Source organism: Acanthaster planci, linkage group LG01 (genome assembly GCF_054643075.1).
Source record: "Acanthaster planci isolate LZ-2023a linkage group LG01, COTS_SCS, whole genome shotgun sequence".
Classification (NCBI taxonomy): Eukaryota; Metazoa; Echinodermata; class Asteroidea; order Valvatida; family Acanthasteridae; genus Acanthaster; species Acanthaster planci.
Window position 1 is genome coordinate 3,808,291 of NC_141777.1, and position 14,680 is coordinate 3,822,970.

The following is a 14,680-nucleotide window of genomic DNA, read 5'->3' on the forward strand; positions in this document are numbered from 1 at the left end:
GGACTCCAAACTCGCACACACGACTCTGCAGTATTCACTTCAATGTGCGTAGGCCATGTCGGACTAACATTAATACAGTTCCCTGACGTGGCGCACTGTGGACTTTCTATTGCCTTTCGTCTCACAGTAGTGCCAAGCCTTTGAAATGTATCATACCCTGTGAATAGAATCCAAGTTATAAGCAGTGTCGGAAAATGCGATTTTTTTCATGGGCTTCGTCATTTTCGTCAAGAACTTCGATTCAAAATGCTTGTTACTATGGAACTTTACAGCAATATGGCGACGAGTCGAAAGTCGGGTGACAACGTGAATTCGGTGAATAACTTCTGTAGGGAAGTAAGAGCTGCTTTTGAATGCAACGCCATAAAATGTTTAATGCAGTACACAGCACAAGTATGAAAAAAATTGTAAACTAAAAGTATAGAGATGTCACCAAGCCGAGGTGAAATCTCAAACATCTGTCCTATTAAAAAGTATTGTCTTACTTTAGGTATGCAAGTATATTCTAACATTAGCTGAACTAGACTATGGTAATTCCAGAATTCCTACTATTGGGCATAGATAACAAATATATCGCCGCCAATTAAAACTTTGCAGAAATTAATTATACCTAGATATACTGATAATAAATGCCCCGTGTGGATTGTTCGAAAGCAAGTAAATGTACCTTCACTTATACACAACTACATATAATAACTAAATTGGTAGAGATATTGCGACTAGGCTCAAGCCTGTGCATGAAACATCTGTCTCTACGAGCCTTGAGCCGAACCAAGAGGGGGCTCAATGTTCTTAGCAACGGAAGCTCCTTTGGTAGGAACTAAACTTCGCTGGTACACGAACGATTGAGAAAAACACTTGTTACGGTCATATCACTTCTAGCAAAACGTACACCTCTGACCAAAATGGCTCTTTTCAACCAGTGAGGGGGTGCTTCTGTTCTGGTCAAAATCGTGTAACCTCACTACGAAGCCACCGTAACTGTCCAAGACATCAGGCAGGGTGGGACATGAAGCACACATGCCTGCCAAAACAGTAGCCTCCATCCTGTCTACGACGCCATTTTTGTAGCGGTCCGGCCCCCTGGCCGATCGCTCGGGGGCGGCGGTCCGTCCGCCACTGAAGGGGGAATTGGAGGCCAGGCAGGCAAAAAGAAAAGTTCAGCAGACACTGAAAGACTTGGGTGTTCAAGCGGACTGGATTTCTATTATAATCACAACTGCTTGGATAATTAAACCGGTGCTAATCTATGTGATTCCCGGCCGAGCCATAACAACGTCCATCCACCCAGTCGTCTCACTCAGCACATCCCGCTCTTCCCCCAAAAACCTTGGAAACTCGCCCAACTTCAGTGCCGCCAAAAAGTATCACATTGTAGGCCACTTCCGGCCGACAGGCAAGACTTACAGAAAAAACTTGTACTGTACATGTACATTCTGTGCACCCACGTGGGCCAATCACGCCTTGAAGACGTGCACAAGGTTCAAAGATCACACAATTCGCTAAATTAAATGGGGAATTCCCAGATCCCTACAATAAGAATAATTACATTCATTTATCATTTAAATCACAAATGATACTTACATACACCACATATACAACACATCAGAAACTAAATAATTGGCACAGTAAAACCACTCCAGGATATATGGATTCCAAATGATGTAGAAAGGAATGGAATTACTTTTAAATCGATTTGTTTTGACCGAACAGTTGTAATACTTCTATTATTTCGTAAATTTCTACCACGACATTCAAACCTAGAAGGATTAAATAATGATTTGGTTCGAGGATTAACCTGGATTTGTTTGGCAAAGCTACGGCCGGGATCTCCCTTCCATTAGCTAATGTGTCTAAACAAAAGGTTGCACAGGCATCTTCACATTGCAAATAATTTTAGCTGAAATTTGTTTCAAATAAAAGGCACATATTCAGAACTGATGATAATAACATAACTATGAGGAATATCGCACTCAGCTCAGGATGGAAGTACAGCCAACGTGGCGCGGTCAGTGTCGTTAGTGCATGTATGCTAGTCTAGTGGGGACTACCCGAAAGGTGACACACGAAAATAAATTAAGTAATTTTTCCAAATACAGAAATTTACTCTTTGTTTACTTTTTTGCGTGAATATTTTGGCCAAAAATCCTTTTGTGTGCGTTCACAACCACTGTACCGAGCGTTTGTGTAAACACATCATGTTCGTTATAGCAGCGTTCCACTAGGCCTATAGCTGTAAAATACAATATGTACAAAAACAGATCACAAGATCTACTTTATAGAAATACAAAATCCCTCGTCATTCATGAGTTGTATTTTGTGTAGACATGCATATTTTAAAGTTGAATAAACTCGGATGCATACATTTAATGCATGAGCTGTCTGTATCTAAACCTTGAATGAACCCATATTCAATCCATCATCGGATGCTGAAGTTGTCAGTAATAAAGTTTACCGATGGACGATTGGATTGTAAACGATATGACCCACCATACTTTCTTCATCCTGTGTAACACAAAAAAATAAGAAAAAGAAATCTCTTTAAGTTTCTTGAGATGATTGGATAACGTTTTATTTTCCTTGTTGCTCAACAAGATATCTTTACTCACCCTTTGGTTATCATAGTAATAATCCTCGTCTCCAGTAACTACAAAAGGTCTAACGAAATCGTGTCGGCCATGCAAACCCTGTAATTGAAAGAGGAAAAGTTTCCTTCTCATTTTATGATGAAAACATCTTTCTATCAGTTATCTGCCGTTGTCCAGTCTGTTCTGGTTTGCCCAGAATAGAAAGCAGCATAATCTATCCCTACGAATCAAGTATTACTGTAATATTACCTGCTGTAAGTAAGGTGAGTGACTCATGACGTTCTTTAGACGCTTCATTCTGATCTCTTCATCCCCGAAGTTAGACATCTCGTACCCACCATCGTGATAGTAAATATCATCATTGTATTCAGACAAGCCATAATTGATTCTTGGAATGCCAGACTTTCTCCAGCTTTGTGTGGAGTAGTGACGACCTGCTTCATAACGATGTCGTGTTACCAAACAGAAACACAGAAGCAGGCCTCCTACTGCAAGCAGTAAGAAAATACTGGCTACAATGATGAGAATGATTTCTAAGGTCGACAGATTATCTGTAATAAAAAGAAGATGGAAGAAAGTAAAATTTAGTGAATGGCATTTAAGTATGACCAGGTATATTACTACCATATCCTGGTCATCAACATTTAACTGACGTTTGACAAGGTATCATTTTCAATCATGTACACATTATCGTTAATGCAATCTAAAATTTCCTTACCAGTTGGTGGTGGTTTTGTTGCTGTTTCTGTTGTCTCTGATGGAACATCAGTGGGTAGTGAAATTACTTGGTCACAACGTTCACCCGTGAAGGATGTCCCACAGCTTTCAGAAAAAAAAACATGCTATAGCTCAGTCAAACAAACAGTAATTTTTTGTAGCAGGTTGGCATTTTCAGGATGTATGATACAGCCGTGACTCCAATTATTACTTGAAAGCAGCTGGCAGGAGGAAGGGAAATGCAATATTGAGGGTGGTTGAGGCTTAGAACACCTAAATGCCAACTTTGTCGAAGTAGGGTTGCAGGTTATTGAATCTTTTGGATTTTGTAGTCTTTCTTTATTTTAAAACAGTTTCTATTACCTGCAGGTATAGTTGAACATACCCGGGTAGTATCCAGACCTAATGCATGATGTTGCACCAATCCCGCAATAGTCTGGTGGACAATTTTGAGTTGTACTTATGCCTTGAAATGAAATATGAATAAAACTTTATTTCTTCTTTTAGAATTATAATCTTCTGAAATGACCCATTTACAATTAACAAAGAATCTGATAACACTGTCAGAAGATTTTTTTATGTGCTTGGCCTGTATTTATCATGCATTTAAGACAGGTTCAGGAGAATGGATGTGACTAATGCCCGAGCCACGGTGAGAGCAATATCAGCTGTCCCCTGAGCCGGTCTTAAACGTTAGACGTTAGCTCAAGACCTACATAATTATATGCCTCTTAAGCGGAATTAAAAGAAGTCTCTACATATGATGGATTTCCTGCGATTTTGTTCTGGTAATTTACTTTCATTTTCCGGAACATCACTGTCCATTTTATGGAATATTCCTTGTGCAAATTGTCCACTTCGCACGTGCTTGGCAAGCCACATGCACTTGACCGATCATAATCGATAAAATACTGTCTTGTAACGTGGTACCAGCGCGTGATTCACGCAGCGGGCATTATCACTTCTTAGCAGGCATTATCAAATGTTAATACACAGTCAGGATATAAGTTGTTGCATAGGCAGACTGTCCAATGTATTTATGAATGTTGCTAAGTCCAAACAAATGGCTCCGTTTCTGTAGTGAAATAAGCAGTTTGTTATCAGAAATTGGACATTTAGAAATCTAACAGAATTCAATGAATTTGGTTAATGACAAATCAGTTGAAGCGTTGCTTATAAAGTTGATTGATAGCAGTCTTCCATCAGTTAATTGGTGTTTGGGCGTGGAACACTATGAGAAATTATTGCTATGAGACTTACCAGAGACTTCTATTGCTGAAGGACTGAGGCGAACTGTCACAGTTCCATCAGTTAGTTGGTCAGTAGTTAAAACTCTCCTCACGTCACTTTGTGGAGGAGAATCTGGGTATAGCAACACCATAGAAACAACTAGACTGCCATTTTGAATGCGGAAGCCATTTACAGATAGCACATCACTAGTGGATGGGTCTTCCCTCAGTCGCATCAAGACCTGCACGAAGAAAATAGGAATCTGAAGTAGCCATCAAAGTAGTTTTAATTCTACAACTACTAAAACACTTCGGGTAAACAAGCAATCTTAGTAAATCTGATTTATAGCAACACAATGCAAAAATATGAAGGTACGACATAATGATAATGAAGGTCCAAGGCTGTGATATCAGGCCCCACATCATATAGCTGGTTTGGCTTTATAACACTAAACCTATAAATATACTCGGTATTATAAAATCTACTTGCCTTGATGATTTGCTAGTACTGTATATCTTTCAAAGGAAAACATTTCTTTTTAAGTATGTTTACTATGGATGTAATCTAAGGCTATAATATCATTTATCAGTGACAAACTGCCAGCTTTAATTAATCATGTTCATGCAAAAATAAACAAATTAAACATGCCCCCAACAATATTTTTCTCTGCACACAGAAAAACAGAAACTTACCAGCCGTTCAAAGGTGGTCATTTTTGCTCTGAATGCAGAAGCCCATGGATTTGTATACACCAACCTGTACGTCTCATCCAATACTGTAATTTCTATTACTAGCGAATTTTCACGTTGGTCTGGAAGATAAAATCAGAAAACTGAAAAAACTGGATGATCTTTTCTTGGGAGAACAAACAGGCACCTTTGTAACCTTCAAACAAAAATCAAATTAAAGGTCTGACTATATTATGAAACCAAATGTCAAAATTTACACTCTATTCTTTACCTTCACAAGTAGTTGAATTCATGAAAAAGCCATCATGTACACGACACTGGCATGAGAAATTGCTGTTGGCTGGTACACAGTAACGTCCTGTCGAGTCATCTAAGCACTGGTCCCCATTCAAACACACATTCTCATCTGTAGACAAAAAGCAATACTAGTCACCTGAAGCAGAACTGCCAGCAGTCATCTTCTTTCTCCTGTTTTTAATCAAGTCTAAAACATTTTAATTTCACGAACCTTTACACGTGGGCGTAACATCACTTATGCCACATATTACTAGGTATGTTGCACAACAAACTTAAAGCAATTTCGCTAAACTTACGCACTGCATAAATGCACAACTTGCCCAAAAATAATGGTTTAACCTACACAACGAAATTTAGTTGGTAGAAGTTGCGCAGAACATAGTAAAAATAAATGATTTGACATACTCATTGTGCTAAGCTAAGGCTCATCCGTGCTAAAAAAAACGAGTCTTATTATATGAGACAGGTACAGCTTTGTTTAGAATGTAATGAAAAACTTGTTTGGCTGCGAGAGAACTTCCAGAATTGTCCAGTTTTGGCGAGGAAAAGAAAAACTTGTTCAGAATGGTCGGGGAGTACTTCAACGACTATTTGATGACTGTGAAGGAACAGCCGCTGTAAAGCCGTTACCATCCCTTCCAAGAAATTTGATAGTGATCGAATATTGTGCATATTATAACCCGACAGGTTATATGAATCGACACAAGAGGATGACTTGAGACAAAGTTGTACTGTAGTTGATGTGGTTTATTCGGCTGGCTCGATGTGCGGCTCTCTGCCCAATTGCCAGAACTCATAGGGATTTTATACATTTGCTGGACATTCCATTTTTCATCCATCATACAAGTTTCCTTGCCTTATTAGGTATTAGCTACTAGTCTTTGAATATTAATACAGCGTGCATGAATATGTTTGGTTCATTTGGATTTGAGGGTAGGGTTAGTCAAATTAATGAACACTGACTTTTCCTTATAAGGCCAGTGGGCTGCCTCATGACCCATCCGGTCCAGCCCTGCTTTCCTCCCCAAGGGCCTTGTGGTTCAACTAGTCATTCCTTAAGTGAGGCTCATTACTTGGAAAGTGGTTCTACTGTTGAAGGTCAATCCGTGCATTAAACTTAGGTAGCAATACAACATGTGCTATTGTAACATGGTGATATGTGCCCTCCCCTCGAAGCTTAAGTCTCCCGACTTAATAAGGAACAGAAACAACATGTAAAAAAAAAAAAGAAAAGCAGTGATAAAACGTACTGGTGACCCTAAGCAAACAAAAATTAGTAATAATAATAATACATTAACAAAAGTCGAGAAATAAAAACAATAGATAACTTCATGAAACCACAGAAATATAAGAGAATGAGTGTACAGGCACTGCAATCATGTCCATGGCCGGCATATAGTACGAAGCAAAGAAGGTAACAAACTGACAAATACTTAAGAAGAATGAACAAATAGCTATTAAAGATTAGAAGGTACATTACATAACTACGGTGAAAATTCATATTAGGACGTTATCAAAAAGCTAGACTATCAACTACAAGTACTGAGGCCCGAATACAATTACGTTCATCTTCTGCGATACTGTGCCTTAGATCGTTTGGTTTTTCGTATGTGGAAGTCTTGGATCAATTCGGCAGGAATATTTTCTTCGGGTTCCCAAGTTGTTTTGTCGTACCCTTTCCACTTTACCTGATAATGACGCTTGCCGTCAATAATGGCAGAGCGTCTGAGACTATGAACGATAACGGCTGCTGGTGTATCGCCAGAGGGTTGTGTGGGACTGCCCAAGACAACGGGTGGGAGGTATGATTCGTGTGCGATGTCAGACTGAGTGGGTGTAGAATTAGGTGGGTCCTGCGCAAGGTCACTTAAAGTGTCATTGCCCTCAAACTCCTCAGCACCCAGCTCAGTGTGGCCGTTTAAGCCATCAGGAATGTGAACTGGTCTGTCCTGAGGATCATGGTATTGCTTCAGCCGATTCGCGTGGACTGGGGACAACATAAGTTTGTTATCGCTGCACTTGCGAAGTTTGTAGGTGAAGTTGTCTCGAGCCTCGCAGATATAGTAGGGACCTAGCCACTTATGGCACATTTTGGGCGATAAGCCAACTTGACGTTTCGAACAGTACAACCATACTTTTTGTCCTTCTTGATAAGCTGGGGTTTTAGATTTCTTGTCAAACTGGGCTTTGTATTTTGCTTGTGACATTTTCGTGTTTTCCGCGGCAATTTTGCGCGCGGTGTCGAGGTTTTGCATGATACGCTCAAGTGTAGGATTTGACCGGGCACCGGCCTGCGCTTGGGGTAGCAATGCGGTATCAATCGGCAGATGACATTCACGACCAAATAGAATCATGAACGGGCTAAGTTGTGTGGATTCAGTGGCTGGTGTGCTTCGATAAGCGAACATGACACTGGGAAGTAACTCCACCCAGTTTGATTGGTCTGGCTTGCAATAAGCGCGAAGGGACTGCCAAATGAAACTGTTCATGCGCTCACACGTTGCATTCGTTTGTGGATGGTAGCTACTGGTCTGAACTTTGGTGATCTGAAAAATGTTGCACAACTGCTTGATAAGTTTAGACATGAACTGCGTTCCTCTGTCAGAGAGGAGGGAGGAAGGAGCACCGTATCGGCATATTATTTCATTGTAGAGTATTTTGGCTACTTCCTCGGCATCCTGCGTCTTGAGGGGGAAAGCTTCGCACCATTTTGAGAACGAGTCGACAATCAAAAGAATGTACTTGTACCCATCAGGAGATGGCTTCAAAGGGCCAAGTATGTCAATGTGTACCCTGGAGAATACCTCCCCTACAGGCAGTGGTCGGAGGGGCGCGCGCTGAGCATGATGGTTAACCTTTATGCGTTGGCAGGTTGTACATGACTTAACATAGGCTCCAATCTGAGAAAACATTCGGGGCCAAAAATATTTCTGGCGAATACTGTTGTATGTGCGATCGATTCCCTGGTGTCCTCCCAGGACTGAGTCGTGATATGCAAGGAGTACGTCATGGTGTAAGCATTGAGGAACGACTAACTGTTTGATTTGTCTATCAACTCTGTGACCTTTGCCCCTGGGATAATGGTAATGAAACAATACACCGTCCTGTACGACATAATCCTGAACTTCAGCGACTATTCGTCGAGCAACATGAGCATCGGGCGGCAAACTACCATCCTCTAAATACTCAATGTACTGACGTAGGGAAATATCACGTCGCTGGCGAGCTTTGATATCAATGGATGGGTCCATCAAACTGTCTGGGTTATCGATAGAACATACGGTTTCCTTCTCCGACATAGCAGCGTACGTCAATTTGTATTCGTATGTTTCCTCCTTCCGTGATTGACTGAGCGTGTGGATCTGATGCACAGTGTCTACCGGGAGTGAATCTGCCTTAGGGGTTTGAACTTGAGAGGCGCTGATGGAATATTGTCGACGGGAAAGGGCATCGGCATTACCATGGGATGTGCCAGATTTGTGAACAATTTCAAAATCATACCCCTGCAGCACGATAGACCAGCGGCCTAATCGACCCATTGCATTGTGTATAGATCTGAGCCACTGCAGAGAAACGTGATCTGTATGGACACGGAAACGTCTGTTAGCTAGATACACCCGATAAAACTGAATACCTTCGACAACAGCGAGCCCCTCCCTTTCAGTTATAGACCACTTTTGTTCAGCTTTTGTGAGTGCTCTCCCACCGTACTGAATCACAATCTCCTTACCGTTGTCGTCGGTTTGAGAGAGGATGTAACTGATTGCAAAGCCACTAGCATCAGTAGCGAGAATGAACTCACGATCAAAATTGGGATAGCCGAGAACTGGTGGGGAGATAAGTGCTTGTTTCAGCTGGTGAAAAGCACGATCACAATCTGCCGTCCATACAAATGATACGTCTTTCTGTAGGAGTCTGTTAAGGGGTGCGGCTATGTTGGCATAACCTTTCACAAACCTACGATAGTAGTTACAGAGTCCTAGAAACGAACGAACTTCTGATGGGTCTTTAGGAATAGGGAAAGTAGTAACCGCTGATGTTTTGGCGGGATCAGTCTTAATCCCCTGCTTCGATATGATGTGCCCAAGATAGGTAACCTGTTTGGCAGCAAAGTGGCATTTTTGTGGTTTCAATTTCAAGTTTGCACAACGGAGCCGGTCAAAGACTGCCTGCAAGTGTTTCAGATGTGTGTCAAAATCAGGTGAGAAAATGATAATGTCATCCACATACACGAGTGCAAATTTCCAAGTCAGCCCACGCAAGACTTGGGTCATAACCATTTGGAAGGAAACTGGTGCATTCATGAGACCAAATGGAAGTTTCTTGAACTGGTAATTGCCACTATGAGATGTGAAAGCCGTTTTCGCGCGGCTATCTTCATCCAGAGGTATTTGCCAAAATCCTGACGCAAGATCGAGTACAGTGAATATCGTAGCATGGGATTCACCTATGGTATCATATACATCATCAGGTCGTGGTAGAGGGAAAGACATGGGTTTTGTGACTCGATTGAGGCGACGGTAATCGATAGCAAAGCGGAATTCGCCATTCTTCTTTTTCACAAGAACAACCGGGCTAGCCCAGGGTGAGGTTGATGGTTCAATTATGTCAGCGTTGAGCATATCTTGGATTTGCTTGTCAATTTCTGCTTTGTGAACAGGGGAAGTGCGATAGAAACGTTGGTGGATTGGTTGTGCGTCACTCGTGTCTATTCTGTGGTGATGAATATTAGTGGTACCCAAATCAGTTACATCTTTCGAGAAAACCTCCTTGTTCCGAGCCAAAAATAAGATAAGTTGTTGCTTTTCATCTGATGTTAAATCAGAATCCTCCATAGTGATAGCAAGTTCCTCTACAATGTCAGGGTGCTCAACACTTTCGGTCACGGTTACAGTGTGTTTGTGTGTCACATCTGTTTGTTTAGACTTAACCGTAGGGGTATCTTTTCCGCCGACCTCAAAGCTTTCAATATACATATCATCAGAGAGTGGCTCCCAATAGCCAACCACTTGGTTACGTTTTATCTGCGCAGAATTGTCAGAAGGATTCATGAGCTGATATACAGATTTACCACAAACAGATTTAACAACACACTTGGCGCCAACTAACTGTGTGTCCTCATACAAGGTTGGAACAGGTTCAATAATGCCGTATTGGGCCTTAACATTTCTACATTGAACAGGAAGTACAGTCTGTGTTCTGGGTGCCAATGATACATTACACACTGCCCGGACAGTTACCTTCTTTGCCTCTTTACCTACTAATGGAATAGAAGGGGAATCGGGGAACACTACATGATTTTCCTCAAACGATATCTTGGCCTTATGCGATTTCAAGAAGTCTACACCAAGAATGATTTCGTGGTTCATAGTTTCCAGGATATAGAATGGATGTTCAAAATTCTGCTCTCCAATAGAAAGCGGCAGAACAACCTTGCCCATAACTCTAGTTACATGACCAGCAACACCTGAAATTAAGGGCACATCTGAATGGCCCAAAGGGAACTGATCTTGAGGAAAACACTGCGCGTATGTATTTCTAGTCATGCATGATATTAACGCACCCGTATCGAGTAACGCGAATCGTTTATCGGAGCCAATTTTTACCTGAACTAGATTGCTTCCGCCTGACATGGCAGAAACATTAGTCAGGTGTGGAACCGGAGATGTCTGATTTTCTAGTCATTGATTTGACAGGTGGATATCATTGACGGGGTTAGATCGGTTACGTTGGAAACACACTCTAGCAAAATGACCAAACTTACGACAATAGTTACATTCAATACCCCAGGCCGGACATGTTTGCCTACTTGTACACTCACCTCCACATCCACGGCACGGGTACATCATCATCGGAGGCCTAGTCGGTTGTGCTTGCTGCTGTCCTCGGCCTTGGTGTTGGCGCAGGAAAACTTGGGATCGCTGAGGGCGGAGCTGATTCTGTCCTGCGTTTGGTAGTTGTTGGGGCGTTGGCTGGGTGGCAGAGATGGTTGTCAGCTGATCTTTCAGGGCGGTTATCTGGGCTGTTAAATGTTTAATCGCCGAGTTGACTTCGGTGGAAGGTGTTTCGTCTTGTGTGTACGTTGATTGCGCTATCCGCGCTTGAGTCACCGCCTCGTCCACGGTCTTTGGGTGAGCCTTGATGACGTATGCTCGAATGTTGGGGCGTAGTCCTCTGATGAAGGCCTCCATCCTTTCCTCCGGTGACTTCTTCAGTTGACAGCACAGCTTTTCTATGTCCACCAGGTATTTCTCGACCGTTTCGTTCGTCTGTTGCTTTCGGTCGGCGAGCTCTGAGAGTCTAACCCATCGCATGCCTTCGTGGGGCTGATACTTTTTGAGAAACGCCTGCTTGAGTGTTGCAAAGGCGGCCTTAGTCTCCCCAGGGAGATCTCTATACCAGTAGCTAGCGGCACTTGAAAGATAGAGAGGAAAATTGCTGGCTTGTTGTGCTGCAGTCCAAGTCTTTTGAAGACCATATCTCTCGTACCGGTCAAGCCAAAGCTCGGGATCCTCCGAGTCATACCCAGTAAACTTTGGGAGGATAGATTCGATATGTGCTGTACATGCCATGGCTGATGAAAGCTGTTGCTTGGACTTCGATCGTGTGATCATGAAAGACTTGACGTAGAGAGAGCTACCCGGATTCTCCACCAAATATAACCCGACACGTTATATGAATCGACACAAGAGGATGACTTGAGACAAAGTTGTACTGTAGTTGATGTGGTTTATTCGGCTGGCTCGATGTGCGGCTCTCTGCCCAATTGCCAGAACTCATAGGGATTTTATACATTTGCTGGACATTCCATTTTTCATCCATCATACAAGTTTCCTTGCCTTATTAGGTATTAGCTACTAGTCTTTGAATATTAATACAGCGTGCATGAATATGTTTGGTTCATTTGGATTTGAGGGTAGGGTTAGTCAAATTAATGAACACTGACTTTTCCTTATAAGGCCAGTGGGCTGCCTCATGACCCATCCGGTCCAGCCCTGCTTTCCTCCCCAAGGGCCTTGTGGTTCAACTAGTCATTCCTTAAGTGAGGCTCATTACTTGGAAAGTGGTTCTACTGTTGAAGGTCAATCCGTGCATTGAACTTAGGTAGCAATACAACATGTGCTATTGTAACATGGTGATAATATCGTGCAGCAACTGCATTACGTGTAGCAACTGCAATGTATGCTCATTTATGGCACAAGGCTTGTTCAAAGTTACACGACGTTTCGTGCAACTGACTGTACAGGATCTCGGCAAGACTTACTCGGCCTGAACATGTGTACACATTTATCAATTCCTGTGACTTCTCAAAGAAGCATTCCATACAACAGTGAATTTGTCATGTACATGTACTAAAAGGAAGCTTTACCTTGACAATACATTCCTGATTGACCCAGCGGGCAAACACACTCACAATACTCCTCATCAAAAATGCCTCCATTTGTGCAGCTGGATTGTGATAGTGGGCAGTCTAAATTGAAGAAGATAAATTAACTTGGAGTTATTTATTTTAAATTAAAATGTTTAGCCTTTAAAGTGCTGGCTCAAAATCATACGAAAACTTCAAAAGGCAAGCTTCGTCTGCCACCGTGTTTGAAGTGGCTGACACAAGGGAACAGGTGCAGTATCAGCACCTAATGAACACTAACAGCTGCTACAACAAAAAATGGTGTGGATCTCGTCATGTTCATTATAGCATCACTGTACTGTAGTCAGACAGAGGCAATGGAGTTGTCAAAATTGAAAAATATCAATATGGATCTTCATCTGGCCGGGCAATACCTGTGCTATTTGGTATTCCTGTGATAGTTGAAGTCCCTCTGGTGGTAGGTGTCTCTGTTGTGATTGGTGTCCCTGTGGAGGTAGGTGTCTGTGTGGTTGGTGATGTCCCTGGGGTGGTAGGTGTTCCTGTGGAGGGTGGTGTGCCTGTGGAGGATGGCATCCCTGTTGTGATTGGTGTCCCTGTGGAGGTAGGTGTTTGTGTGGTTGGTGATGTCCCTGGGGTGGTAGGTGTTCTTGTGGAGGATGGCATCCCTGTTGTGATTGGTGTCCCTGTGGAGGTAGGTGTCTGTGTGGTTGGTGATGTCCCTGGGGTGGTAGGTGTTCTTGTGGAGGATGGCATCCCTGTTGTGATTGGTGTCCCTGTGGAGGTAGGTGTCTGTGTGGTTGGTGATGTCCCTGGGGTGGTAGGTGTTCCTGTGGAGGGTGGTGTGCCTGTGGAGGATGGCATCCCTGTTGTGATTGGTGTCCCTGTGGAGGTAGGTGTTTGTGTGGTTGGTGATGTCCCTGGGGTGGTAGGTGTTCCTGTGGAGGGTGGTGTCCCTGTGGAGGACGGCATGCCTGTTGCGGTTGGTATCCCAGTGGTGGTAGGTGTCTGTGTGGTGGTAGGCGTTTCTGTGGTGGTTGGCGGCTCTGGCGAAATTTAAATCAGTTTTAATTGCCAAGGTTTCACACCTCATAAAAACCTTGATGATTTATACACTGCTTATTATGTCATCAAGTACAAACTGCATGCAAGGGATATTTGGAGGTTTAAATTTTGAAAATAAAAATGAATGCACATTAAATAAATGTACTCCCTTGTGGTCAAACGTGCTCTCCAACTAGGATTAGAACTCCTAACACACAGAAATATGACCAGTGATCCAGTGTGTAGGATAGACGTTAAGTCTGATACACTAACATCTTGTAAAGTCTTCATGTTTAAGATTGGCCAAGAACATCATTTAAGCATGGGAATAAAAATTTGTACCTGTTGTTGTCATCCCTGTTGTGGCGAGTGGTGTAATTGCCGTCACTGTGGTGGCTGTCATCCCTGTAGTGGTTGTCTGCCCTGTGGTGGTCATCCCTGTAGTGGTTGTCTGCCCTGTGGTGGTCATCCCTGTAGTGGTTGCGTACTCTGTGGTTTGCATCCCTGTAGTGGTTGCCATCTCTGTGGTTGTCATTCCTGTAATGGTTGTCCGTCCTGTGGTTGTCAGCTCTGTAGTGGTTGTCTGCTCTGTGGTTGTCATCCCTGTAGTGGTTGCCATTTCTGTGGTTATCATCCCTGTTGTGGTTGTGTACTCTGTGGTTTGCATCCCTGTAGTGGTTGCCATCTCTGTGGTTGTCATCTCCGTAACATGCCAGAATGGTTGTTGTAAATGATATCTTAAGAAACAT

At 42.7% G+C, this 14,680-nt stretch overlaps 1 protein-coding gene across 1 annotated transcript; it reads right to left on the minus strand.

Moving 5' to 3' along the window:
• Positions 1–1,179: 1,179 nt before the first annotated feature.
• Positions 1,180–14,633, minus strand: LOC147800269 (uncharacterized). Its single transcript, XM_087138868.1, has 11 exons — positions 14,274–14,633; positions 13,304–13,933; positions 12,891–12,992; positions 5,496–5,630; positions 5,228–5,346; positions 4,566–4,776; positions 3,669–3,771; positions 3,307–3,410; positions 2,838–3,139; positions 2,610–2,687; positions 1,180–2,505 (listed from the first exon to the last, which is right to left on the minus strand). Exons 1-11 carry the CDS (start codon positions 14,629–14,631, stop codon positions 2,452–2,454), a joined length of 2,196 nt encoding a protein of 731 aa, XP_086994994.1. The 5' UTR covers positions 14,632–14,633; the 3' UTR covers positions 1,180–2,451.
• Positions 14,634–14,680: the final 47 nt, after the last annotated feature.

What these genes read in the sequence shown, in the direction of transcription:
- LOC147800269 (XM_087138868.1), bottom strand. Translation starts at nt 14,631, where the DNA reads ATGACAACCACAGAGATGGCAACCACTACAGGGATGCAAACCACAGAG. An exon ending in TGACCACCTTTGAACGGCTG is followed by an intron (nt 4,777 to 5,227) that starts GTAAGTTTCTGT and finishes TTCTTCGTGCAG; the next exon opens with GTCTTGATGCGACTGAGGGA. An exon ending in ACTCACCTTACTTACAGCAG is followed by an intron (nt 2,688 to 2,837) that starts GTAATATTACAG and finishes TTTCAATTACAG; the next exon opens with GGTTTGCATGGCCGACACGA.